General features: G+C 41.3%; 1 protein-coding gene across 3 annotated transcripts in view; it reads left to right on the plus strand.

The window, feature by feature from the left end:
* Positions 1-26,799, plus strand: part of RGL1 (ral guanine nucleotide dissociation stimulator like 1) — a 90,564-nt gene that overhangs the window by 45,777 nt on the left and 17,988 nt on the right. For all 3 annotated transcript variants that reach the window (XM_026063103.1, XM_026063113.1, XM_026063093.1), the window contains 5 exons: positions 5,171-5,248; positions 17,343-17,527; positions 20,805-20,929; positions 21,565-21,780; positions 25,674-25,777. In XM_026063103.1, coding sequence (XP_025918888.1) covers positions 5,171-5,248; positions 17,343-17,527; positions 20,805-20,929; positions 21,565-21,780; positions 25,674-25,777 — 708 coding nt within the window. The remainder of the gene's footprint in view (positions 1-5,170; positions 5,249-17,342; positions 17,528-20,804; positions 20,930-21,564; positions 21,781-25,673; positions 25,778-26,799) is intronic.

A 26,799-nucleotide genomic window follows, 5' to 3' on the forward strand; every position in this document is an offset into this window, starting at 1 on the left:
TAAGGTTTTGCTCTCTATTAAATCTGAGCCTGGAGCCCTATTTATTATTTTGGTTGTATACAGATTTTCTTTTAACATAGAGTAGAAGTGAAACTAAACACAATCTTGGGCTAAGGCTTAGAAGTCAAAATAAACGCAGTCTTGGGCTTAGGCTAGTAAGTTGAAAAGTGAAGAGAAGAAAAAAGCTTGTATTTTCAAAGCTATTTAAGGGTAATTGGACATCCACATCCCTTTAGTATTCATGGAAGTTTGGCATTTAAATGCACTAGACAGCTTTGAAAATCTGCCAAGTGTTTAACACTATAAATTCTGATATTTTCTGTTTGTTTGGGAGAAGTGCATAGGGAAATCAAAAGAAAAAAAGTTTATTTCAGCATTTTGATGTAGAAATGTTAGATAGAAGCTCTTGGAGAGAGGAAATGGGGCCTGAGAGGCAAAGCTAGAAGGAGGCGAGCACCTCCTTGCCCTGAATTTATGAATATAGCAGGGCAGACAGTTGCCCTTGCATGAAGCCTCCTTAGAGATCCTTTGGTATCCCCAGCGTTACTGGGTGTGCTGTGGAATTAAATGCTCACAAGTTTAAGGGAAGCTAAAGATATTTAGCTCTCCGGATGAGAGCAGAAACAAACCAGTTTCCTCTCTTGTATATTATATTTAGTTGTAGTAGTCATGTTTCTTACAATAGCGCCTAAAGGCAAATCAAGAGGGGGGCCGCACTGTGCTTGGCACAGTAGCACATGAAGTAGCAACCAGTCCCTATCTCAAGGAGGCCGCAGAGAAGGGAATTGATACCGTTTGAAGGAAGAGCTACAGCTGGAAAAGCTGAAACAGTATGATGACAGAAAAGAAGTTAGTTCTACGTTTTCAGTTCTTTTCTGTTGCTGGAGGATTGCTCGATAGAGGGTAAATGGAGAGAAAAGTAAAAGGAAAGGGAATATCTAAGGGATGGGCCTGAGTGGGAAATGGGCAGGGTAGGAAAGAATAAGGGGGCAAGCAGAAGCTGAAGGCTCTGCAAAAGCTGGAAAGAGTCTTATAATATTTGTGCCGTTTTGTGCGAGGGGGGGAAAAGATCAGTCAAGTCTGTGAAAAAGAATGAAGAAGAATCTCCATGTCCCAAAGCATCTGCTTTTGCTATTTCTGTTTTTACTTGGTCTGAAGTCTGTGGTTTCTTTCCACAGTTTGTACTCAGCCAACCCATGGTGAAAGTTAGGGTGAGGAGGTCCACTGCATCCAATGTTCTCCAGAGTGTATGTGCTGTTTCTCCTGCACCATTTGCATGAAGAATGCTCCGAGCAGCTCTCCATTTTATCCCTTTCCCCAGTTCAGCAGTCTCTGGTGATTTCTAGAGCTTCTTCCCTGGGCAGGAATCTTCAGCTCATGTCCTTCAGGTTTTAGGAGGCACTCAAGAATGGGTCCTCAGCAGCAGAGCCACAGATTTTAGGACCATAACTTTGTATGGCATTTTGCCCACTTCTGTTGCTGTAGCATCTCTTCTTTCCTCTGTTGTTTCCTATATACAAGCTAATTTGTCATCTCAGCCTCAGTCGTGATTTCGTTTCGGTAAGGCTATGTGTTTATAATTCAAAACACCTTATGGTTCTTACTGGTTTTCTGTTCTTCCAGTTATTTACTGCYTGTTTGACACTTGCAGGCTGTCAAACCCTAAATAAGGGTTTTGTTTGGGACTTAGGCGGGGAACCACCTTTCCTTATTATTTCCTACTAATTTAAAGGGCACTTTCTTCCCTCTTCTTCCCTTCCCTCGGCAGAAATGCAGGGGTGCATTTTCTACTCTATTTTCCAGTATTTAAATATTCAGGACTGCCCATTACATTCTGCTCTCATTTGCTTAGTGAGTTCCTTTGATTGGAGACCGTAACTTCCCAAACGCCAAGCAGGACTGAAAAGTTCTGTGGGCTACAGGATCCTTTTGTTTCGCGTGTCTCTTTTTGTATGCAAAGCGTTCRTTCATACCAGGCCGCTGGGTGAATGGCTCTTTGTCCGGGCTCTGCTGAGAACAGAACAGTGGAAGCCTGCAGTAATGCTGTTCTTTACATCAGATGTATCGTTAACTCCTCCCAACCCGTATTTAATGTCCTGTTGCTCTTGCGAGGCTTGCTTGGAGAGAGATGGGCTGAGGTTTGGCGATATAGTGAAGTGTTGCATACTCCTCAGCTTTGGTACAGAAAACTGCCTGCTTTTATTACTGTTTTATTGATTTATATCACAAAAATGAGCATGTATATCTCTAGTGGGATTTAAATGCAAATACCTAGCATTCTGCAAATATCTATCTTCTGTTTCACAGAATACTGGAACAATGATACCATGAGTCATCTCAATAAATCTTGCTGTAAGAACTAATGGCAAGCTATGAAAAAGGAATATAAAAATTAATTATTATTCAAAATGGAAGCTTTYCTTGCATATCTCTCTCAGTAGGGGGAAAAATGTCTTTCGTATTGATTAAAATGTATTTTGGTCGGGTTACCTAGCAGATGGCGGTGGAGAGCGAAATCCCCTCCCTTTAGCCAGAGGAGAGGAGCAGCCATCATCGTGTGCACGGTGTACATTTTATCGGCAGCATGTCTTAATTCTGTCCTGGGAGATCACCACGGGGAAGGTGTCAGCATACTACATAAAACTTTCTCTTTGCTCTTTTTGTATCTTTTGTTAAGATGATGTTATATGTTACCAAGCATTACCCTATCTGGGAGATTCAGGACAATATATAGGCCTCGTAAAAGCAAGTGCAGCTATTGAAACCAATACATTTAAAATAAATGAAAACAGGTTGAATTTTGCACATCAGCTTAGCAACATGATGGAGTTCCCTGAGGTGTTTGGAAGTATGCCTGTTCTTAAGGCTTCACCAATTTATTTTATCCTTGTAATAAAGCAGTAGGAATGACCTCAAATAGTTAATTGTATTCATTTTGAATTGCAAATACCAGAAATAAGTGTTGAGGGTATGGCTGAGCTGAGAGAGGCCAGATAGGAATAAGTGGTGGATTCAGGCATAGCAGAGAGTTGGAAAGCAGGTATTTATTCAGTTTTGCAGCTTCAGTAATGCTGATCTCAATGAAAGGAGCTTGGGTAGGGTGTGAAACTGCTTGGGAGAATATAGGAGAAAGCACRGATGCCATTGCACTAAAAAATTTCAGAGCAAGATTGACAGCCATTCTTGTACCAAGTAACAACTCACTCTGTGAACACTCCTGCTGATTCAGGGCGACCACTGAGAGATTAAGGTGTTATTCAATGTGTTTAGAACTAGATTTTTACCCCATTGTCAGTTTAAGTAGACATGTTTTTCTTTATATATTTGCATTAGCTCTGTGAAATTGGTTATCCTGTTTGTACCTCAATATCTAAAGAGCCTTTCAATTTTAAGGACTCCTTAATTTCTGTTCTCATACTTCTGTAGTCCTCTAGTGCCAGCAGTATCATTTTAGTCTAACTGAGAAAAAATTCATCCCTTAAAAACGTAAGAGTCTGCAGGATTTTATCCATGTCTTGTGCCTCTTTTTTTTTTTCTGGACTGAGAATACTGAGAAAATGCTGAGATTTTGGAAATCTTCACCCCTGACACAGGAACTCTCACTGAGTTGCAGCAGTGCGCTGGTCAGGCAGGCGTGATTTTGTTCTCAGCTTGGCGACAGACTTGTGGTAACAAGCTATCATTTTTGTTATGTCTCTGTGCAACATAGAGGTGCCAGACCTAGTTTTCGATGAGCTGTCTCAGATAATGCAAGTGGTCTTACCATAGTATTCTCAAGGTTAAATAAGCCCGAACTGACTCCTTACAACTGTGGCTACGCTGCTTCTGTCGGGTGGATTGCTAGCTTCGTTTGGGTTTGCTTTGTATACACCGCTGACTCCACGGTAATGCAAACCACTCATCTCTCTGTGCCTCCATTTCTCCATCCATAGAGGAATAGTCCACCTTTAAACCCCTGTTGGAAGGTTGTCGAAACATAAAAGTTATTTTTTTGAAGTACTGTGAAGTTGTGAGATGAAGTGAGTTGTGATAGGGCAAAATGTTAATATGAAGGTTGTGGATTGCAATGCTAAAACATGTTACTTATCCGGCAGATCTTCTGGGGAGAATGAGATTGAATTCAATTACACTAGTTAACTTTCTTTACAGATCTGTGATTCTTATATAAAGTTGTAGGCTGATACCTTAGAGGAGCATAAAACTACCACCTCTTACTTCTGTCCTTTGAAATGTTTTGGATGAATTTGTCATGGTTCTGCCATGAACCTTCTGTATACAAACCAACAGCCCGTGATTATTTTCTTTCTTATCCTGCTCGAACGTAGCACAAACACTTAAAGACCCAGTATATGCACTTGCCATGTTCACTCCATTCTAATTAACTGCAGGTGCCTGACAAACAAAATTAGTCAAGCACAGAGAAATGCTTTAGATCAGCTTGTCTTATTCGGGACTGGGAGTAGTTGTCCTCCTTCACTAAAGCTGGCTGTGAAGAACCATTGATTCTTTATGGAGCTGTGTGTGAAACAATGGGCGCCCCCATCCAAAACACCAGTGCATAAACCTGCCTTCGAGGCACATGCGTTGCATACGTAGGTAAGAGAGTTTTCTCTGTGTTGTTGGAGTTGTGCCTATGGTTGCCTCTTTCCCAATGGCATTTTCACACTGCCGCGGACCATTCYCACTCATGTCAACTGTGTCAGTAGTGTTGGCAAAAGTAGGCGTTTGCCACCTACATAGGTTTGTCTGAAATAACACCTGGAGTCAGAAGGAATGACAAATTCCAGCAAAACAAACTAASGAGGAGAAAGGGAATTTGTTCAGCCTCATTGCATACTGGAAAATCGCTCTGGGAAAGGATGGAGTGAAAACTGACAGCGTCTTGGAGCTATGAGCAAAGAAACTCTCCTGGTTCTTCCTGTGTGCAGGCAAAGAGGACTCTGCGTATTTCATAAAAATAAACAGGTTAGGTTTGAAGATGCTGCCTCTCTCTTTAGTAATTTTTTCCTCCTAAATGAAATCTTCAAGTTCCTTGCCTGTGAGATTACACATTTGTAGTTTGAGCCAAAACCACTTTTTAATTGTTTGTGATAATTGCATAAGACTTAGGTTATTTGGGCTTTATTCTTATTCTGTAGAGGTTGCTCTAAACATCCATCTCATTCTTTAGGTATGGAAACCTGGAGAGCTCAAGCTGTGAAGATGACGGGAGCCAGAATTCCTCCGGGTCCAAAACAGTACTCAGGAAGTAAGTGCGGCTTTTCACTGTGCTGCGAGCCCCAGTCAGACTCTGTGTTGGAGGAGGATGTGGGGAGAGTAGCTGTTGTTTCCCTTGGAAAATACATGTCGCTCTTTGCTTGCTGTTTAAAAGGTCCAGTATCAACGATCTGTAACGTATCTGTAATACAACCCACGAATCCTTCAGGCAGGGAAATTGTCTGAGGTGAATGTGATGAACTCGGCTAGGCCAATGTTTTGTTGGTTAAACATGCAAGGAGTGTTTGTTTCCCTTGCTTTACTTATCTGCAGCAGTAAATGGTTATTGCTTTTGACTGATTTTATTGTGTATTACAACAGTGTCTGCAGACCAAAGCTAAGGCTGTTTCAGGCGTTGTGCCTATACATGTATGTGCTCCCTCAGTGTCCCACGTGATTTACAATGTTGCTTTTAAAGTGAAGTTTAAATTCTGATGCCATCCTGTGTTGCAAGAAAAATTGCAAAGCTGTTTAAAAATGTTGCTTAAATGAAAAAAGTTGTTTAGTTATCTTATTAGTATCATGCATCATTAGTATCGTGTTTTATCTTTGGACATCGGGTGTAAAAGGAACCTTAGGTAGTCAGCATTTGTACTTTGACGTCTGTATGATCTGTGGTTTGCATGCACTGTGGCAATAAAAAGTAGCTGAGTGGTTATATCTGATTACAGTGTGTGGAGATGCCTGATTCTTGTCAGCATCACTCAGGATTGTGAGTTTTCCTGTAATTCTGTCACAGCTTCCATTAGTTAAGAAAACCTTAAATAAAATCTGTTACCAATGCACTGATTTGTCAAAGGTGTGATGGAAGAGGCCTTGCAACTTAGCTTCCATTTGTTTTAAAATAGAAAAAAAAATCCAACTTTTTTCTTCCATCACATAAAATATACAGTCCAACCAGGAAATATGAGAAAACTACTGCAGCGTATTTTTCATTCCTAGGTTTCAGGCAGATTAATGTGATAAGAACATTGCATGTTTATTCAAATCATATTGTGTTCTACAATATTGGGCCTGTTCTTCACACCGCTCACCTGTATGATGGCGGATGTGCTGGCATAGGGGGATTTGAATCTGGCTTAAAATGGTCCAAATATCCCCGATCCAGAAGTGTGCCATTAATATACCGGATGTCTTCCTGCCCTTCATCGTGTGAACTGAATGGTTAGACAGTTGCTTTGCCTTATGTCATCCATTCTGACATTGTTTTGTTTAACCACCGCAGATCAATTGGTAAAGGCTCCTTGTCAACGGGAATTTCAATAGCTTTCTGTGAAAACAGAAATAATTATGCTTGCTTGATTGCAGAAGAAATGTAGAGCTTAATTAAGGTCTGTAAATGTTATAGGATTCTCAAAAAAGGCTCTATTTAGAAACAAAACATTATTCCTTGTTAATTTTTTTTAATGCTTAGCAAGGACAGAAAGCTACAAGCTCTAGTGGTTTGGGATGTTCTTCTTGCCGCTTGAGATTCCATGTGAGAGCTCAATTCTCTGATTCTTTACTGGTTGGCATAAAGGAGAACTACCTGCATTTTCCTCTCATTTTGCCGTGAAGGACTCATTGAAGAACAGATGATGGTTTAAACTTGGTCACAAGCACCAAGAAGGCAATATTATGTAGTGAGTAGAGACAACAACAGGGAACCAGCAGAATCCTAGGCTCCCATCCAAAACGAGCAACTTCAGGCAACCATTTGACCTCCCCAAATCTCAGTCAGCCCAGGCATAAAATTTGAGCAAAAGCAGTAACCCTCCTGCAAAATAGATAAAGGATTTGTATGGAGGATGTGGAAGATACTTTCACCAGGATAATGTCATGTTGAGACTGATCCCTTCCCTGCCTTTTTCTTACACTCAAAGACAGGAATCGAGTTCCAGCTTCACTGTGAGCTGGAGAGAAAAGGGCTGAAAGTAATCTTGATGTTATGTGTCACTCAAGGTGTGGGCAAAACGTATGAATTTTGTGTTATATCTGGAGGTAAGGGTGCAAGAGAAAATAGCATTTAGTAGGAGCATATTTGTTCTTTTTTAAGGCAGAGTTGTTTTTCTACTAACATACACAGTTTATAATATACCCTCTGCCTAGTTGCTTCCTACTGCATCCACGCTGTCTTCCCTCTCGGCATGTAACTGGCCTGCAAGTCCTTTGCACAGGCAGTGAATGACAAACTGATGGAGTCTGTGTTCCTGGGGCAGCCCTACTTTGGATGAGTCTGTCTAATATATAACTGTCATGAATGTATTCAGCACAGCTGAGTTTGATCCTTTGGCCTTCGTGAGATGATACCTTTTCCATCTGAATTTGAAACCTGTTACCCAACTATTTATTTGCAGAAAGTTCAATAATGAAGTTGACAAAGTAATGCACATGTCATGTACGTGTGTTTTAACAGATTAGGTATAAATGTAAATTCACTTTCCTGCCCTAAAAATTTCCATTACCTCTCAGTTGCTCTTGCTACTTGTCTCTTAGATATGATTAATGGAATCTGGAAAAGAGGTTGACTTTGTAGGCCTGTTGTGAAACATGTAGTTCTAGTAGTTCAGGTTTTCTCTTGTCTGGGGATAATTCCAGTATAATTGCATTTACCCTCTTCTCTCATAGAATAGAAATGTGATGCAGTTGTGCTCTATTTTATACGACTTGGAGAAATAAGAGGAAGTAGTGCTAGAGCCATGTTACTTCTTGTCATTAACTCTATTTCTCAGAGGAAGGATACCCCACTGGGAATTGCCTAGTCTGAGAGCAGCGATATTCTGTGTTTGTTTTATCAGACTCCTGTTGTGACAATTCTGAAGTTTAAAATTTCACTTGGGGTGTTAGAAACAGCCATGAAATTTAAAGCATTTCCACTGGTTTTATTTAAAAAGAAAAAAGAAAAAAAAAAGAAAAAAAAAAACAGAAACGTTAGGTAGTTAGAAACAACTTCAGGAGAAGAATTTATGGCTTTTTAAACATCTCTTGGAACTTTTCAGAAAACAGGGTTTTCTGCAAAATCTTGTGCGTGGGAGGAATATTATGTCCTGTGTGTTGCCCTGTAAGCCCACTGGTTCTGTGTTGCAGGTGTCTGCGCTTTTTGTGCTTGTGGTATGGAGCTGTGATGTATTTTGAAAAGGAAAATGTCAGGTGCATGTAATCTTCTAACATAATTTTAGCATTCCACCCAGTGTTCACCTAGCTCTGAACTTGGAGGTCATATCCTAGCGCTTGAGCGCACTCGTGGTGAAGTATTGTTCAAGAGCCTGGTGGGAGCTATAAACCTGTCCTTGAGTTTCCAGACTCTGGGGTTGAGCCAGTAGCTGCTTCTCACACTTGCTGCAGTGACATATAGTTGTTACTGACCCAAGATGATTTCAGCTCTGTTCGGAAACATGCCTTCTAAGGATCCTTTCTGCCAAGGGGGTTTTCTGCTGTTTGTTTAAGTGTCATCCTTATCCTTTTGGACCACTGGCGTGGTCAAAAAGTTAGGGGGGTTGATTTTTTGATGGGGATCTGACTGACTTGTGTCTAATACACAACGTCTTTCATGATTGCAATGCGAAAGCTAGTAGCAGGAGCACGAAGTCCAGAAAGGGTCAGATATACTGGTCAAATGTCTGAGTTTCACGGACTTTAGCCCGTGTTCCCAGAAGTCTGATGCCGTGCCTCTCTTAATTGTCTGATAAGAGCGTTGTAAGGAGTAACTTATTTGACCCTTGTTTTAAGTGATGCTTTTCACTCTTCTTCCTTGCATCATATAAACAGATTCTCGGTTCTGCATGCGTTTGCATCGAGGTGCGACAGAGTTCCCTCCTCATCTTAGTGATATGGTCCTAGTCTTTGGACTTCTTTATGCTCATTAGACATCTTTTACTGGAAATCTGTTGACTTTCAGAAAGTAAATAACAGATACACCACAACAAAACACGTGACGGTCCAAAATAAAACCATACCTTGTGCGAATATAAATGAAAATTATCAGCATGATGAGTAGCTTTAAGAAAAACTTACTAGTTAAAGATGGGTCTGTATGATAGTATATGTTATAGAAACTGTAGAGATGCTTGTACTGTAATACTGTAATTCAGTTGGGTTTTGKTTTTTTTGTGTTTTGTGTGTTTTGGTTTTGTTTTTTTTGTTGTTTTTTGGGGKTTTTTTTTGAGAGAGAGAGGTTGTATAGTTCAAATGTGTGGTTTGGTACATGTCACCCAATAAAAAAGTAATTGAAGAAAGAAAGTAGAGCAAGAAGAAACAAAGTACTTTTCCAGCTCATGTCTGATGCAAGGACACTCTGCGCCTCATGGGCAGTAGTCATGGGAAATTTGAATGAGATAGTAATGAAAAAGAGATCTCAAGTCTCTTACATATTCTGGGAAGGGGATCAACTAGCCAGGCAGCTATTGCTGTTTTGGGAAATTGTGTATCGCATATAAGGTAGAAACAATGCTTTTAGTAATATGACTTGATCACTGTGATCTCCGTTCACAGAGTAGAATTTCTCAGTTAACTTTTAACTCCCTGTTAAAAGGTTGAATTTTCTATGCAAAATGATCTGTGATACAACTTGTGCCCCGTTTCGCCCCTGCTCCTTTAAGATGGTTTCAAGTTTGCTTTCTGGGCAGATGCGGCGCTGGCAGACAGCTGTACCAAAAGCACAGGCTCATGCTTTTAAAGAGGCAATGTATTAAAGGACCTCAACTCTTCTTTCCTGTAAGATAAGCACTAACGACCTGGCTGGAGCTTGCTGAGGAGAGAGAGAGAACTGTGCAGCATTTGAAGGATAAAATACCCTATCTGCTCGTACCTGTTGCAAGTCAGTAGCTTACCTGGATATTGGGAAGCCTCTGACTAGTTGCGGGGGTCCAAGCCAGTGCTGAGGCCATGTCCCCATGATGCTGTTTAGGCTACGAGACCAGGAGAGCGCTTCATGGGTGAAAGGCACTGAACGTGTTGCCATGAGATGGAAAGATTTCTGCCAGTAAAGCTCTCGGAAGAGGTGATTCGGTCCTGTGTAGTGCAGCTCAAAAATGGCTAGTCCAGCAGCCYGGGTTTGCCTGCAGTGGTTGCATCCAGGGAAAGTAGTTTAATGTTAACAGAGTCTAATTACTTCAGCACCTCACTTTTAGAGCTGGTGGTAGGTACCTGAGGAAACTACCTGCTGGAGAGGGGTTTTTAAAAGAGGTAGATAATGTTGCAGCATTGGTCGTGACCTGGACCATTTTTTTCAGAGGTCTAATATTATTCCATATTTTTTAAAGATACCCGTTAGGCATTTCACTAAATCTGGTGTGGAGAGGTAAAAAGAATGTGTTCGGAGCGTTCAATCTTATGTCTTCACCTATGCATAGAAATACCTCTTGCATCTATAGCCAGGCAGGTTACTTCGGTAAGAAACTCCACAGAGAGGGTACAGAGGAGATAACAGGGAAACGTTGTGCAGTAAATGGAATGAGCCAGGTTTTGATGCATTTTTTTTACAGTCCTGCTTTTTATGAAACAAAATAATGTTTAAGAGCTTTTATAAATCCCAGTTAAGGTTACATTTCTCAAGAATACTAAAGAGAAAATGGTAGAGCTGGAAAACGGTATGCTGGTTGTAGTGTGTAAATGGGATTTTAATTTTCTTTATTTTAACTTTTTTTCCCCTTGCTACCTTGTACACTCATCCCCAGTGCTGTAAAAAGGAGGATTCTTACCGGAGTCCAGTCAACTGACTAGGAAACAGAAATAGTTTATGTAGAGCAAAGAGTAAAAGAGCTTTACGCCCTCAAACTCTCCTCTTCCACAGTCCCAGGCACCAACACAGCAGAGTCCTGAGCTTTACGTCCCAAATGAGCTAGAGCAGCAGCTAAAAGTCCTTTTGGGCCTCCTCTTGGAGTATGAGGCTCTGGTTTTCTTCTGCTACTGCCTTCAGCTTGCAGATTTGGAGTGGGTTCAGCTAAATGACAGGTCACGGAAATGAAGCAGAAGGCTTGGGTTTTTTGTTGCCTTGCATGTCAGGCCCTAGTTGCATCTGCTTTATTATCAAAATGTGGAATTTATTTGTTGTTGAAACTTGGAGTGTGGCGCATGACTGGAAACYGCAGACAAAGCAACTCAGAGCTGAACTGCAATCTCCTTGTTTCATTCCACAGCAATTGGGTAAAACTGTTCAAATAAAGACAATTAAGGAACTACTTAGTTACCACGTGACACGTTTTGCCTGCTTACTCCTCCTCTTCTGCATTAAAATAAAAAAAAAACACCGAAACTTTCAATGTACCACTTTGGTTCTCCATCAGGAAGGTCTAAATGCATGCAAATGTCTGGGACAATGTTTGTCACCGTAACAAACTCTAAATCCTGTGGTACTTTCAAACGTTGTCCCAGACATTTGCATGCATTTAGACCTTCCTGATGGAGAACTTGCCTTTTGTTTCCTGTTGAGGTTAATATTCCTGTTGGAAAGCAATGTCTGTAGTTGCAATACTGCATAAATAATAATAGGCCCAAAACATTGTACTTCAGGAGAACAGACACCAAAGGAATGTGAGACAAATGAAAGCAAACAGGCTGGAATTTTCTGGTGCCTGGGAAATCCATGGCGGGAAGCATTTAAGATTCATTTGGGAAAGCAGCAATCAGCATTTATTCCGGTAAAGCCAATTAAGCTAAAAGAACAGCAAAAACCAGTGTGGTTACATTAGAAGCAGAGTCGAATACAGGGCAGTATAAGCAATAGAAGAGGGAGTTAAGAAAACAACTAGAATCAAGCAAAAAGAGTAATTGGAAGAGCATGTTCCCCTGGTGACTTCACATGTCCTGGAGAAAGACATCCCCACACCCTATTCCAACAGTCTTTCCCAAGTCAAGAGAGGAGCAGAGCATATGCTACAAATCACCAACGTGTTACTTAGAAAGGGGCTGGGGGTCAGGAGCTACCATTCCATCAACCTGCGCTTGCAGTTTACATTCATTTTGCCCTGATATAAAGCTAAGAGTTAGGTTTGAAGAACACAAACAGCAAAGCTCCCCATGTTATGTAACAAGCAAAACTGAGAAAATACAGCTGGCTTAATTTAATTTACGTGAGCAAGATTGAAAGCCATTGCATGGAAAGTGAAGGAGAGAAAATAGCCCTCTATAAAGATGATTCCATTGATTATCTTAATCATGGGTTTGGGGAAGCTCAGAAAGTTGTGTCTGTGTCCCTATCTAACCAACTTTGTAAGAAGCTGATCATCTTTTGCAAACATGACCTCTCCTGAGATTATTCTCCTTAGTCATTGAGATTCCCTTGTACTCATTCTTTAGAAATAGTTGTGGCAGGAAAGAAAACACTGGTTTTGCCTTTTTGGCAAGAAGTGGTCTCTTCAGGACCAGTGTTAAGCTGTCTTCCCAGTTAAGGACAACTATGCAGCATTTCCATGTAGCCTGTTGAATCACTCGTAGCTATGGCATGTGAAGTTTCCCATTCCCCCTGTGCCCTACCAGGTCGGCTCAGTAGACACGTGAGACTTGGAGCTGCCACAGTCTCCCCATGTTCCATGGCAGCTTGTGGGCAAGCGTGCGGGGATGAGTCATTTCTATTTACCCAGCTTGTCAAGTGACAGAATCAGATATGCTTCTTCCACTAATCAGTAGGTAGAAGATTTTAATGTCTGGCACATCCAGAGATGGGTTTCGAGCAAATTTTGCTAAGAAAAATCAGAAGACTTTCTAATAGCTGCAAAACTTGAAAGCATGAACTTGAACAGAGCCTAGAATTTGCTGTTGTCAGGACAGGGACATTAAAAAGTGTTTTCTTACAGCCTACAAACGTAGGAAAGGAAAAATTTATAGCTCATAATCATCCCCTGAAAAATGTAGCCTGTGATGTTTCTTTCCTGTCCAAGCTCTTGGAAGGCTCCCGTTCCTATCAGACTCTGGGTCTATCAAGTACAGGCAGTTTCTTTTCAAGGGCATCAAACGTAAAGCTACTGCAAGATACAGACTCTTCTCCAGGCCATTTTCAGAAAGCTTCCCTTCCTGACATACCACTTAAAGTCAGGCGATAGGAGGTCAGTAGGCCACAGTGTACCTTTTTCCTTTCCTTTATCTGCTCTTGACTGAAATTATTTTGCTGGCAAAATCAGTGTCTGTGTAACTGCTGTGAACTTTTCACCCTGCTCTGGGAGACTGGGTCTGTGTTAAAGTGTGTTTATTTTTCAGTTTATGAAAGTGGCTATCAACCAAGCCTCTGGAAACTGAGCTTAGTATAAGGAGTGTATGAATAATATCGGTACAAAAAAGCATCCCATGGAGCAGCTCCTTTTTCCAAATCGTTGCTGAAGTGGTAAATGCTCATAAGAATAGAATGCCTAACCTCCTTTTTTTGCCTGAAATTTGACTCGATTGTTGTTGTGAAACTGGATTCAGCCTTTTGGTACCATTAATATGAAAACACTGTTAGGATGCAGATGCAGAAGCCAGAACACCTGTATTAATAACAAGAAGTATCTTTTGACCTACCCTCTGCTTAGAGTGAGTCACAGAAGGTGACCTCAGGTGGGATGCAAAGGAAAGGCTGTGGAGAAAGCTGGCAGCGGAGCCAGTGGGGAGGGTGGTGAGTTCATGTCGGTGGGCAAAGGCCTGGGGAAAAGAGGTGATATGGGGATGGGACTAAGTGTGGTGCTCCCCTGCCCAGGGTGGAAAAGAAAGGAAAARGCTGTGGTCATAGGACGGTGGGGTTTGTGAAGATAAGTGTTGCTGTGGTGCTGTGTTCTGGGTGTACGCAGGGCAGCAGGGGAGCATTAAAAGTGTGCCTGTCATGGCCTTGCTCGCGCCCTGGGATGTGGAGCTAGGCTGGGCACCGTTGGCTTCACCATGGTAGCGTAGCGGTGGCTGAGGTGTGATACCTGCACTGAGTGAGAAAAGCAGCCTTGGAGCTCCAGACAAAATGTTTTGCCACTGTTGGCTTGAAACCTGACTTGTTGCATGTGCAGTAGAAACTTGTCTGAGTAGGATTATGAAATTTTGGTCCAAAACAGTTTTCATGCTTGAAGACGTCTCCAGAGCTGCAAGATCTGCGTCTCATGTTCTTAATGAAACCTGAAACCCAGAAGGTGTTTACATGTCTTCGTTTTTGGTTGTGAATACTTTTTGTAGCTCTAGAATTGTAATTTGGAGTTTCTCCTGTCAGCAAGCCTAACCAAATAGTATTACTGTCAGCTTTCCAAGTAGACTTGCTAGTTAGAGGTTTGACGTTGCCACGATATCAGAGAAGTAAGCAGAAGAAACAATAGACTAAAATGGATGCAACTTGTGAAATATCACATCTGTATGGGATCAAAAGTTAGTTGGGTTATTTGAGGAAAAACAGTGTGTGGTAAAGGTGTGACTAGAAAAGTGGGAGATGCTGTCTTTACCTGTTCTTAACTGTTGATTTATTTTGGGCAGCTGAGTTAACTAACTGTTGCTGTGGTTTCCCACTTGTAGAACAAATCTGCCAGTAGCTGTTTGCAGCTTTGCTCTGAAAGCTTACTGGGTTGTTTTTTGGGTTCTTTGTTGTACGGAGATCTAAAAGGGAAAGCTGCATTCCTACTTGAACTCTTCTTATAGCCTCATAAATTGAGGTGAGAGATGTCTCCTGTGGCAGGCTTGCCCTATCCCTTTCCATTTTGCAGGCATTAATATGATAGACCCAGAGCCTCTCCTTATGCGTACTATGTTTTTGAGCGTTCGTGCTTTGAAAGCTCAGTGCCTGACTGTCCTGAGCACAGAGCGCTCATGCTCATTGAACTGATGCATCAGTGTCTCAAACTGGATGCCTGTGATTAGAGGCTTTTATTGAAAACATAGCCCTTCTCCCTTTCATGTAGCGTAACTGGGAACACGGTACCCTCTTATCACATGAGGGAATTGTGAAACAGGATTTTTAGAAAGTTCAATAGGTGCCACTGGTGGGACGTTTTCTGGAGATGTGAAAAATGTCATGGCTGAGGGACTAAGTTCTGGATCTAACCACACAGCACAAGCACAACCCTAGGCATTCGCATAATCACATATGACCTGCTGCATGCCAGGACTGTCGTCCCTTAGATCACCTTGGCTGTTCTGGCGGTGGTGGAGCTCATGAGATCCGCTTCCCTGTGGAATTGTGTTTTTTCTCTCCTGAACGCCTCCCCTCCTTTCCTTTAAAACAATAACTCCAGCTCACCTCCCTGCCTTGCCACAGTCTTTATGCTGCTGGCAATATAGGGGTGGCTTCAGTGTCCCAGAGGAAATCTTCAGGACTTTCTCTTCTCAGGAAGTTTTGGTGTTTTATTTTCTTCTGGAACAGAGGGCTTTTCCCCTATCATATTATGTCCTGTTCTCAGCACCGTGGTAGGTGATCAGGAGACAGTGGCCCTGGCCCGTACGTTGTATTATGTGACTGTACACAAAGGTCATTTTCTCCAATCCCCCTGTTAGCTCAGGTAAACAAAATTCTCTTTAAGCAGTATTTGGGTGTGTCATCTGTGACACCTGTAAAATGTGCTATGGCCAGTGCTGACTGCTACACTAAAATACACATGCTGATATACCAGCAGATTGCTCTTAATCTGAGATCTCCCAGTCTTTCCTTCGGCAGAAAAAAAAGTTGTTTGTTTTTCTCTATCCAGACATAAATTTTCTTAAAACTTAGAAGAACTCAGTTATTTTTTCAGACTTTTTCCAGTTTTTCAAGCTTGTTTGAAAATTGTCAACAACATTGTAAGTTATTCCTGGAAAACCATAGGATAACATCAGGTTGAAAAAATGAAAACCCTTGCAAAGGCGGGATTGAAAGAAATTCACCTATACATACGTTTGTGTAGTTTTCAAATACTACAGTAGTAGGTGGGTGTGGATGAAAACCTACGTAAGCCAGGAAAAGCAGATGAATAGATCACTGAAACTTTTCTTCCATTTCAGGTAGAGTGGAAGCCCTGTTGGTTCAGTGGCACTGGTTTGTCCCCATCTCTCTGTCAGTAGAAACATTGGCTGTGGACGGTTCCCTGTAGTTGGTGCCTTATTTTAGCTTCCTAATCCCTGCGTGTGTAAGAAGGTCCCAGATAACCTTCCTGAATGAGAACCACAGCCCCCGTAACTCTTAAGCATCCTTTTCCTGCACCAACAGCATGATTGAGAGACCTCCTGGGATGGTGTTGTTTGACTGCCCCTCCTTGCCTTCAGGCTGAGGCTAAATGTTGCCCTTGAAATCCAAATTCTGCCCAGACATTTTTACATTATGCATTTTATCATAAGATAAATCACGAAACTGGGCAGTGGTGATTGATGAGAGGAAGGGCACCAAAGGAAGCGTTTGCCTTAGCGCTTCCACTGGGCAGCTGCTGCCAGAGGAACCCTGAAGGAGCCATGAAAACCTTGTTTCCTCCCCTGTATTTTTCCRCAACATCCCGGGGAACGGTGGCTGTGCAAACACTGCAGCTTCTCTGGGGCACAGCTTTTCCTGCTGGCACAGGAGTGAATTGAACCTAGAGTTATTAAGGAATTATGTTATGCTTTTGATGGTGTGCATAACATCTGGTAGTTATTCAAACATGGTCATGGTACAGCTAAGCAAAAATCTTCATCTACTTAAACAAAACTTAACTCTGAGGTAATTTGCAAGTCTGGTTTTGCTAACTTGACAGTGCAATACAGGGAAGCAAGATATAAGGAATGCCARTAATGTAAAATGATCCGGTTTCATTTGAGATGGTGGCTTTGTATGCTTGGGAAAGGGTTATTTATATTATTATTATATGAATTGTTTTATCAATCATTATTTGATATCCTGAATTTATGGTCTCAGTATAGCTTAAAAAATGGATTTGATTCTTCGTTACTTTGCATTTTGAGCTATAATTGGATCCACTTGCAGTAGTGCAAATCAGGAGCAACTTCACTGAAGTCCCTGGCAAAATCTGAGTGAGATTTTTAATAAGACCTCGTGCATATAAAGAACAACCAAAATTCTTTGCTCAGAAATGTCTTCATAGTGTCTTCATAGGGTATGAATGTCTGAGTGTTGTTTTATTATTGTATTAGGTACACATACATACTATTGTACAGTTATATATTGTATACAAACAGTGTGTTGTCCGTGTATTTGATTTCAGTGCGATAGCATCGATCTTAAGAGCCTGGCTTGACCAGTGTTCTGAGGATTTCAGAGAGCCACCCAACTACCCGTGTTTGCTGAAATTGCTGGATTACCTTAAGAGGAGCATGCCCGGCTCTGACCCGGAGAGGAGGGCGCAGAACCTCCTGGAGCAGTTCCAGAAGCAAGAAGTGGAAAATGACAGTAAGCTCGCTCGCAGCTTCCTTCTTCCTCTCTGCCCTCCCAGCCTGTATGGCACCCCAGGGGACTGTCTGGAGTTTGTTCCATTGACTCTCCTGCTGACTGACAATATCTGGATACCTCTAATGCAGTCAGGTTCACCAGAGGCTTGTGAACGAGGATGCAGGTTGGGGGTGGGGGGGTGGTCGTGGAGCATAGGCTCCTTTGCCTGTTCATTTGAGGGAGAATTGGGAGCTCTAGCACTTCTGATATTCAGCCAAAGCCTTGAGATCGCTGCAGCAGCTAAGTGGTTAATTGAATCCTCGTGTCATTGAGTTAAAACTCACAGCTGCTCTTCAGTTGGTTTTCTCATTTCAAAAATGAAAAACCAAAAAAACCCCAAACCCCAAATAAAAAGCTCATCTTGCTGGGCTGTGACAAAATGCAGCTTGAGTCACAGGCCGTGTTGTCATGAAGCTTTTCTTCCTAGTTACCATCATGTCAAAGGAAGTGTCTGTGGCTGTTTTTTCCTATTTGAGCGGCTGGCTGCTAGTATCCAAGGACAGAGGAAAAACTTACGTTACTGGGGGTCACAATCCACTGAAACAATAGTGAACTGTAGTAACACAAATCTGCTGTGTGCAGCGTCAAGCCTGACACATAGCCCTTACCCTGGTTAGAAAGTTTCCTGTGGCATAAGCTGAAAAGCTGTTGGAGCTCACGCGGTGTGTGAATGAGAACTAGAATCAACTTCCAGCTTTGGCAGAGGGGCAAGGGGGAGTAATTCATGAAATAAAGGAGAAAGGAAATGACAGAAAAGAAACATTTCATCCCATAAAATCATACCTGCCGGATGTTCCAGAAATACCATGTCAATGCATAATGTGGTGAAGTGCCAAATTAACTCCGTCATTGACATGTACGTAAAAAGGAGTACTGTACAAAGCCCAAATGCTTTCCTTTCTGAACACAGGTAAGTGAACAGCGTTGCTAATACGTGCCTGTTGATCTTCTTCCCTGGCTTTGGTTCTCACAGGTCAAGCAAAGAAGGTTCAGAAGGGCTATATTTAGATCCAGCTGTTGYTCAAAGTGAGCAGAAGTTCCCAGCAGCTCTGCTTCTGCATTTGTTTCCTGAAGTAACATTTGAAAAGGTTCTTTTCTGAGTTACAGACAGGTCATTTGAATTATAACATTTCCCAAATTGTGGCAGAGTAGAGGTTGTTAATTAAAATAAAATACGAGGAGGAGAATGCAATTAATATGAAGGGTCTAYGGAGAAGAGTTTTAGGGTAGTCACTTATTTTTTATCCTAACTTCATCTATGCTGTTTCAGAGATTTCGTTCAAAACTCCTAATGTGTTGTTTACAATTAGATTTGAAGACTTGCTGATGATTGTTCTTCTAAAGCATTTATATTGTGCTGTAAATTTGCAAATTTAGGTCCCAATCCTCCAGTCTGATTTGTGTAGTGAGAGCTCCATACAATGCTGCCATTGTGCAGGCCAGCACAGATTAGATTGCAGTATCAGGTGTGTAGATAAGACATGCTCCCTGCCTCAAAGAGGCTGCAGCGCAGAGAATACGGGTCAAGGCGAGCAAGAGGCTGCAATTCAGAGGGGCATGTGGTTGCTGTCAGTGGAGTCAGGAGGGCGATGGGGCTTTTAGAGGGCTTGGTGGAGCAGGGTTATTTGAAGACGATGAGGTACTCTTAGTATAAGAGGATTCCAGCTTTTTGGGGAGTAGAGGGCACGCTGGTTACACATTATGAAGATGAGAGAGAAGAGAGAAAAAGGGGCAGGGGAAAGGAAAAGCTTGCATAACACTCAAGGAGGTGATTTAAAGGGAACTGTGAGTTTTCAAGTAGGATTGCAACTCAGTGATGAGGATTTTGAGCTGAATTTAATGCGCTGAAAGGAAAACGAGGAGTTATACGGCCAGAAAGAGAGAGAAAAAAGTTTGACTCTTGTAACAGTTCAATAAAAGTCCATTTRATTACAATTATTATAAATGCGCCACAGAAGAATACGGCTGGAGTGGAGGTCTCCATTTATCTCATTTAGCTCTGTCAATAAATTGTGCAATTGGAATGTACAGATGGAAATCTAGATACAGCCAATAGCTATAATTTGTTACATCAAAACTGTAGCAGTTTACGTTGATAACTAGGTTTTGCAAATTACTGAAGAAAGGAAAAACAAGTATTTCGAAAAACAACCATGAAGTATCACATTATCTACTCTTGTAACWTGAATGTTTGTTCTGCTTTAATCGGATATGAAGTATTTCACAACATACTCTGAAATGTACTGCTTGTTTTTATTAATGAAATCTCACTAGTAGTAAACCCAGTAMTTTTGCTGTTAGTCTTCAACAAGTGGGAAAAAACAATCTATTTCTTTTTTCATTCTTTTGGTTTTCCTACAGTAAAAGGGATTAAGGAGAGAATTTATTTTCAGGGWTTTTCTGTTTGACTTTCTCCTTTACTATGGAAAATAAGGACATATTTCTTTGTCTTTTAATGTGGCTTTGCTCCAAACCTTTGAGAGCCCAAAGGTGGCACAGAGCATCTGTGAAATCCCTTCTCTTCTGCACTGGTTCTGGTCCCTCGGTGAGGAGCGCTCTCCTCTCACCTCCCTACTGCCGCTCAGTGCAAATTTAGAAGAAGCATTCAGCTGAATACTGTAGACGCTCACTATATTCCCTTTTCTGGGAAGACTTCCCGGAGGAGGAAGGTGAGCAATATTGGAATGGCCTCTCTTCAATATAGTCTGTGTAGCCCTGTGAAGGTGAGAATGATGCCAAGAGAATCTAGTATCTCCTTTTCTTTCCACACAGGAGAGAGAAAATCTGAATATAAGAGTATTTCTAATGCAATATTTTGGGGTATAACTGCGGTCTAGTCCTTTTGCAGTTTGATTTTTTTCAGATTATAAAATACATAAATACTGAAAAGTAGATTAACAAAGTTGTAATACTAATAAGAAATTTTTGTTCTTGGGGGAAAAAAAAGCTGTTCTTTCAGAGGAATGGTGAGTGGATGGGTTGAGCCACTCTTCAGCTGAGAGACCCTGAATAGATCAGTTATAACTATTTTTTTCTTCCACCTTTTGTTTGTCCAAATTATTTTCTGCTCATAGTTTTTTCCCACTAAAATTTGTAGCACAGTGGGGCCGTTACCTGAGATAGGACCCTTTGGGGGCTCTGCTATGATACATATAGTATGATTAAAAAAAAAAAAAAATTCCTTTGAATCACTGTTTGTTGTGAGAATTTACTAAGTCATATTTTCCATCCTGGACAGATGGGTTCCATAGCACTTCCCCGTGTAATCTAGATGATGAAGAGGAAATGGAGATTAGTGGTCCAGAAGAATTCTCTTTTTTCCGAGAAGACCTCGTGGCRGAGCAGTTGACCTACATGGATGCAGTATGTAGAGCATATGTACTACTTGAAATGCCAGGGGTAATAGTGATGGGCTTCTAAAATCCTTTTAAAAGATTTTTAAAAGCTCAAAGTATAGCATTCCAAAACAGGCCTGTTCTTGGGCTGCAGAGCACAATTCTGCTTGGTTATCCAAACCTACTTCATTCATTGAGCTGTTTCCTTCAGGTATTCTGAAGTCTTTTAAAAAGTGGGTATGTATACTGTATAGCCTTTTTTACAGAGGTCAAATTTAACATTTGACACCTGAGAAATATCCCTGTTTGATTGTATCATTACGTGGCCTAAAGAGGCATAGGTGCTCTAATCGTCCTTCTCTGATTTGGTTTGTATGTATCAGTCTCTTTCAAAATACCATTATATAAAAATTTTCCCCTTGGTTAAGCAATTGGTACACAGATGTATCTTATTTTCCAGGGCTATTTAGCTGACAGTTCTTTTCTGCCATCAAGCCTATAAAGAATATGCTAAAGTATATTTTAATCTAAGAGAAAATAAATATTTATCTTTTAATACCATCTTGGACTAAATCCATTGGACTGTAAATGTACATTTCTTTTATGGAGAGCAGAGATCTAGAAGAGTCCTGCTGACTGACTTRCATCTCTGTTTCACTCTAGAAGCTCTTTAAGAAAGTTGTACCCCACCACTGTTTGGGATGCATCTGGTCTCGAAGGGATAAGAAAGAGAACAAGCACCTGGCACCTACCATCAGAGCCACCATCTCTCAATTCAATGCAGTTACCAAATGYGTTGTCAGCACTATCCTGAAGAGCAAGGAACTCAAAACACAGCAGAGAGCCAAGATCATTGAGAAGTGGATTCATATTGCACACGTAAAGCATTTATTCTCGACTGTTTAACGTTCCTTGTGCAGGGGCCTTTGAGTGACGGAGCTGGTGGGAGGGGAGGAAGGAGTTGTAAGCTTTGGTCCCTGGCCATCTTAGTTATTTTTATTGGCACTAACTTTCTTGGTGGTATCAGGTCAGGCACTGCCTCTCCTCTCCCTAGTTCCCCGCTGTGGAAATGCGGTTAATGCTTGCCTCTTCGCAGGGTCGGAGCGCTAATTAATGGATGAGGGAGATGCTCTGCCTTGCAGACAGGAAGAGCACAGTACTTGGTAACGTAACATTTGTGGTAAGATAAGAATAAATTCAACCAGTCCAGTTCCCTAAGAAGAAAATACTGCTCATCACAGTGAAGGTAGTGAATGTACGCTGCTGTCACCCTAAGGGTAGTCTTGATTTCAGGCGAAGGGCTAACAGGAGCGGAGCAGAACTGGCACTTGTGTAGGCAGAGTGGGCACTGTCAGAGTAAGCTTTGCGCTTGCCAGCCTTTGGGTGTTACTGTTCAGTCAGTGACTGTCACATGCCCTCTCCTGCATCTATGAACACCGTTAAGACTTGAAGTCAGATATGGTGGAAGACATAGCGCAAACTGTTTGTGTTTATATATATATGAAGGTAAAGTAAGTACTAAGTCTTAGGTAAGTGATTACAGACAAAGCTCATTTACTTCTAAGAAGTAGTGTAGCCTTTCTAACATGGAAAAAATGAAATTATTGTTCATAGTCTTTTGTTTTGAAAAATCCTTGAAGCTCAAGGGTGTTTGCTTACTGAATTATTTACTGTTTGCATTGGGTATRCAAACCAGCTGATACTATTGGGGGGGAAAAAAAAAGGTAAAAAAAAAGTAGGGTTACAATATGGTACCTGGCTCAAGAACCTTGTCTGTTGTTTTATCTTCCTCTTACCTTTTTGCTTTGTCATCTTRCATTTCCATTTAACACATTTTTACTCTTTGCTACAGGACAAAGGAATTGAAGCAGATTCTATGTGTTTCTTCATCTTTGCATGAAATGGTTTTGCTTAGCTTCTTTATGTAACTGTAGTTTGCTAATTTCTTAGATTTTCTCTTTTATTTTACTGTAACCTTCCTCAGCTCTCCTTCAGAGCACTGGGCTGTTGGCACTAAACTAGATCTCTTTTTTAAAAGAACATTAAAGCACTTTAGTATGGATGTGTGTTGACTTTGTTTTAAGAATCACACGGATTCTTTCAAAGCTATACAAAATAAGCAGTCATAAAAAGCTCAAGGCAAACAGGGCCTTCCAACCTTGACAATGCACTTCTATGCTTCCAGAGACGGTATTGTTAGTCCTGGCTCCTAAACTCATGCAACTGCATGGTTCAGGAAACTGGTATGGGGAAATAGTCTTTCGCCTCTATTTTGGCACTTACGTCGACTCGCTTTTGTTATCATCTGATGGCTGCTTTATAGCCCATGTGAATGGATTAGGAAGTTTCATTCCTATTTTCTGTGTGCAGGCCTCCGGGTCACGGAGGGTACCAGCTAAATGGGCCTTTACAGGGCACCCTTGGCTCAAATCTGAGAACAAGATCTGTGCAGCTGCCTGCCCATCATGGGGGGCAGCAGGAAGGTCTGGGGAAGCTGGGACAGTCACCACTCTCATAATCTTGTTTTTTGGATGGAGAACTTTGTTCTCCACCTCTGTTCATCCAGTACTTCTCCCTTTACTTAATTCATACACATAATTAAATACTCCAGTCTTAGCTAAGCACATGAAAAATGCATGTGCACGCTCTACAAAATAATTGCACATGTAGAACAGCTAGTTGCATATATACTTAGCTGCCCACTTCTGAAGGAAGTTGCTTGCTTTGTGCATGCAAATGAGTGTCTGAATAGTTAGAGGCCTGAATTAGAAAATAATCCACTCATTAAAGTGCAGTTATTCACTGACAACTAACTCTGTAACTTAGCAGCATGAAGTTCCACATCTGTTATCTGTTCATGACTTTCTGATCCAGTCTCTTAGATTACAAGATAAACTGAATACTTTTTCTAACTGCCAGCCCTTTCAACTCCACCTAGATCTAAAGTTCCTGAGCARGAGCAGCCAATTTTATGCACAGAATATTTTCTTAAAAAATAAAAAGTAGAAATGAAATCATTAATATCCTGTTATGCTTAATTTTTTTAATCAAAGTTGTTTCTGAGCAATATGCCCATGATTCTTTCTGGTTTCCCCCTTCTGAAGGACACAACATGAAACAAAGCTGTTCAAAGCAGTTAATTTTTTCCTACATACAGATGAGTTTGCTAAAATTTTGTCTGTAGTCAGTTAAATCTTTGGGAACACAAAATTCAATATTTAACTCCTAACATGTTAATAATTATACAACGCGCAATTAAGTCAAAATGGTTCCAGACTGGAGCTTCCAGTCCAAACTCCGAGAAAACAAGATGTTAAGGACTTGTGTCTCTAAATTCATATTCTCCCCAGCCTGAGTTCCAAGTTGAACATAAAGAAGGGTTTTGTTCTCAAATGTTGCTGTGTCAGTCTCTTAAGGAGAGCTGTTGTGCGACTTCCTTGGCCCCAAATCATGCCAGAAGAGCTTACAGGTCTTGGGTGTCCTACCCCATGACCTTGAACTCAAGCAATGGTCTTGATCCACCCTAACTGCCAACCTACTCTAAGAGCTCTCTGCCTTGTCAGTCTTTTAAGCCACATTTTGTTAAACGAAGCCTCCTACGTTGCACAAAGATATTTGAGATAAATATATGGGAGTAAATGTACTTCCTTGAGTTGTTCAATCAATTCTAATGCAACTCATATGAGCAGAATTACTAGTATATTAAGGGCTGATGTTTATTTATACTAAGCACACTTTACATTTCTTCAGTCCTATGCAGAGATGCTACAAAGGAAATAAATTGTATTTATTTTCACTGTAAGGATCCTCTGCATAATCAGCATTATGCAGAGTTACCTTAGTATAATAATCGGGCCCATAAAAATTTGCAGGATCAGAATTGTAGTTTGAATATGTTCTCATTTATATGCAACGGCCAAATTGGTGTGTTTTGTCTGCTTAATTTGCATGTACACATACCTGTTTGTGAGGGCTTGTATAGGCAAGAGTTGTCTTAAATCTGGCTTAAATCCCGTGCTTGATTCATGAGCCACCAACAGATTTACAGGAGTTCCCTGCAGAGGCAATTGATCACAGGCCATGTTTTTCCCCCTCCTTGCTTTCATCTGCTTTAGCAGGAATCTAAGCTGTTCTTTGCAAGATAGCATTTTTCAGTATACTTTTTCCACAGAAGCTTTTGTCACAGAGAAGTTGCATGAGAAACGTCTATGAACCAATCTCTCTGTTAGGATTTGATCCCAGCTCTGGAGAAGTTTGAAAGGTTTTCTCTTAAACAGTGCACGTACTTGTATAACAGGTTATTCCTTTGCGTGTCTTTTTATTTTTAATTGACACTTAGATGTTTGAGGGTTAACATTTTAAATACCACATATAAAGAGGCAAAGCCTGATTTTTTCCCCCTAAAGGGGAAAAAGGGATTGGTAACTATAAAGGGCTTTTTTAGAAGTGAAACATTTGTGCTCTTTAGCCTGGCTTCATGGCCTCAGTTCCACTTTTATTTGTACTAGGAGAACTGGAAGCTGTAACACTGCAACATCACCACAAATACGTGAAAGTGAGGAAAACAAGATATAAGTGCCAAAGCCCACGAAGTGTTTTGGTGGCTGGAGAGGGAGAGGGGAATGATTTTTTTTGATGCTCAATATTTGTACAGCTGCCTGTTTAGCAGTGCAAATGTGCAGCAGGCATGACACCAGTCAAACAGAAGAGCGCTRACCTGCTTGTAATGCTGACATTTAATACTCCTCCATTTCTAACCGCTCCTTTCACAGGAATGTCGGATCCTGAAGAATTTTTCCTCCTTGAGGGCCATCGTTTCAGCACTGCAGTCCAACTCCATCTATCGACTAAAGAAGACCTGGGCTTCTGTTCCAAAGTAAGCCTCCCCCTCTCCCCTTGCTCTCTGCCCCTGCAGCTAGCTCCAAACAAAAACGAAAAACTCAGTGTTGTTCATCGTGTCCTTTGGGGCCTTCCATTCAGCTCCTCCGTGGACTTGTGTTCCTGTTCTCGGAGGAACCTCTCATTGCAGTGAGGCTCAAAACCTTCGTTAGGGTCTGACTGCTGTGAGCTTCTCTTTGATATTGAGGGGAAGGCCTGCCCTTAGTGACCTTGAGATTCTTCTGTCCTTTCTAGCATATCAGATCTTCCGCCCCCTATTTTGGAAGAATACAGAAATAGTTACCCAGCTTGTGCACACCACTCTCAGAAGGTCCACAAAATGGCATCAAAATGGTTGACTGCTGTCTTCTCTCATGTGAGATTGAAGGAGGTGTAGGATCCTACAGATCCTCACCAATCCTCTCTTATTTCTGAGATTTCCTTAGAAAACTTCCCTAAACTACAAAACTCAGATTTGCATTGAAGACAGTTTCTTACAGGGCAATAGCTTTTTGTGCACCAGGCATGTTTACTGCATGCAGCAGACACCAGAAGTTTCTGCRCAGGAAAGATGGTGTTTTGCTCGTTTGTTTTAGGAGGAATAGATTTATCTCCTTTGCCTTTGATAAGCAAAGAAAAATGTTTCTGCTAACCTAAAAACGCAATCCTGCCATGCAGTATAATTCTGCATTTCCCCTTCCAGTCACCTGTATTCCTGTTCAAAATACTGCCATCTCTATTTACAGTGTTGGGCAATAGAAAAGCACTCGTCCAGTCAAATGCTTACAGCTTTTCAGAGGGCTTGGAACAGAGCAAAAATGAAGTCCTTATGACACCTCTCACCGTTATCATTCTGTTCCTTCTTATCTATCCCCTTTCCTGGAAGAATGTCATGCCGCGGTGTGATTGAAAACTCTGCTCAAGTCCGAGTACTGATAGCAGCATTTCTTTGTGATGCTGTAAAATAAGGCCTGGCTGTCCCGGGAGTATCAGAGAGTCTCAGGAGGGTTCCTAGAAGAT

This window comes from Apteryx rowi, unplaced genomic scaffold (assembly GCF_003343035.1).
Source record: "Apteryx rowi isolate R43461 unplaced genomic scaffold, aptRow1 scaffold_100, whole genome shotgun sequence".
In the NCBI taxonomy this organism is placed as follows: domain Eukaryota; kingdom Metazoa; phylum Chordata; class Aves; order Apterygiformes; family Apterygidae; genus Apteryx; species Apteryx rowi.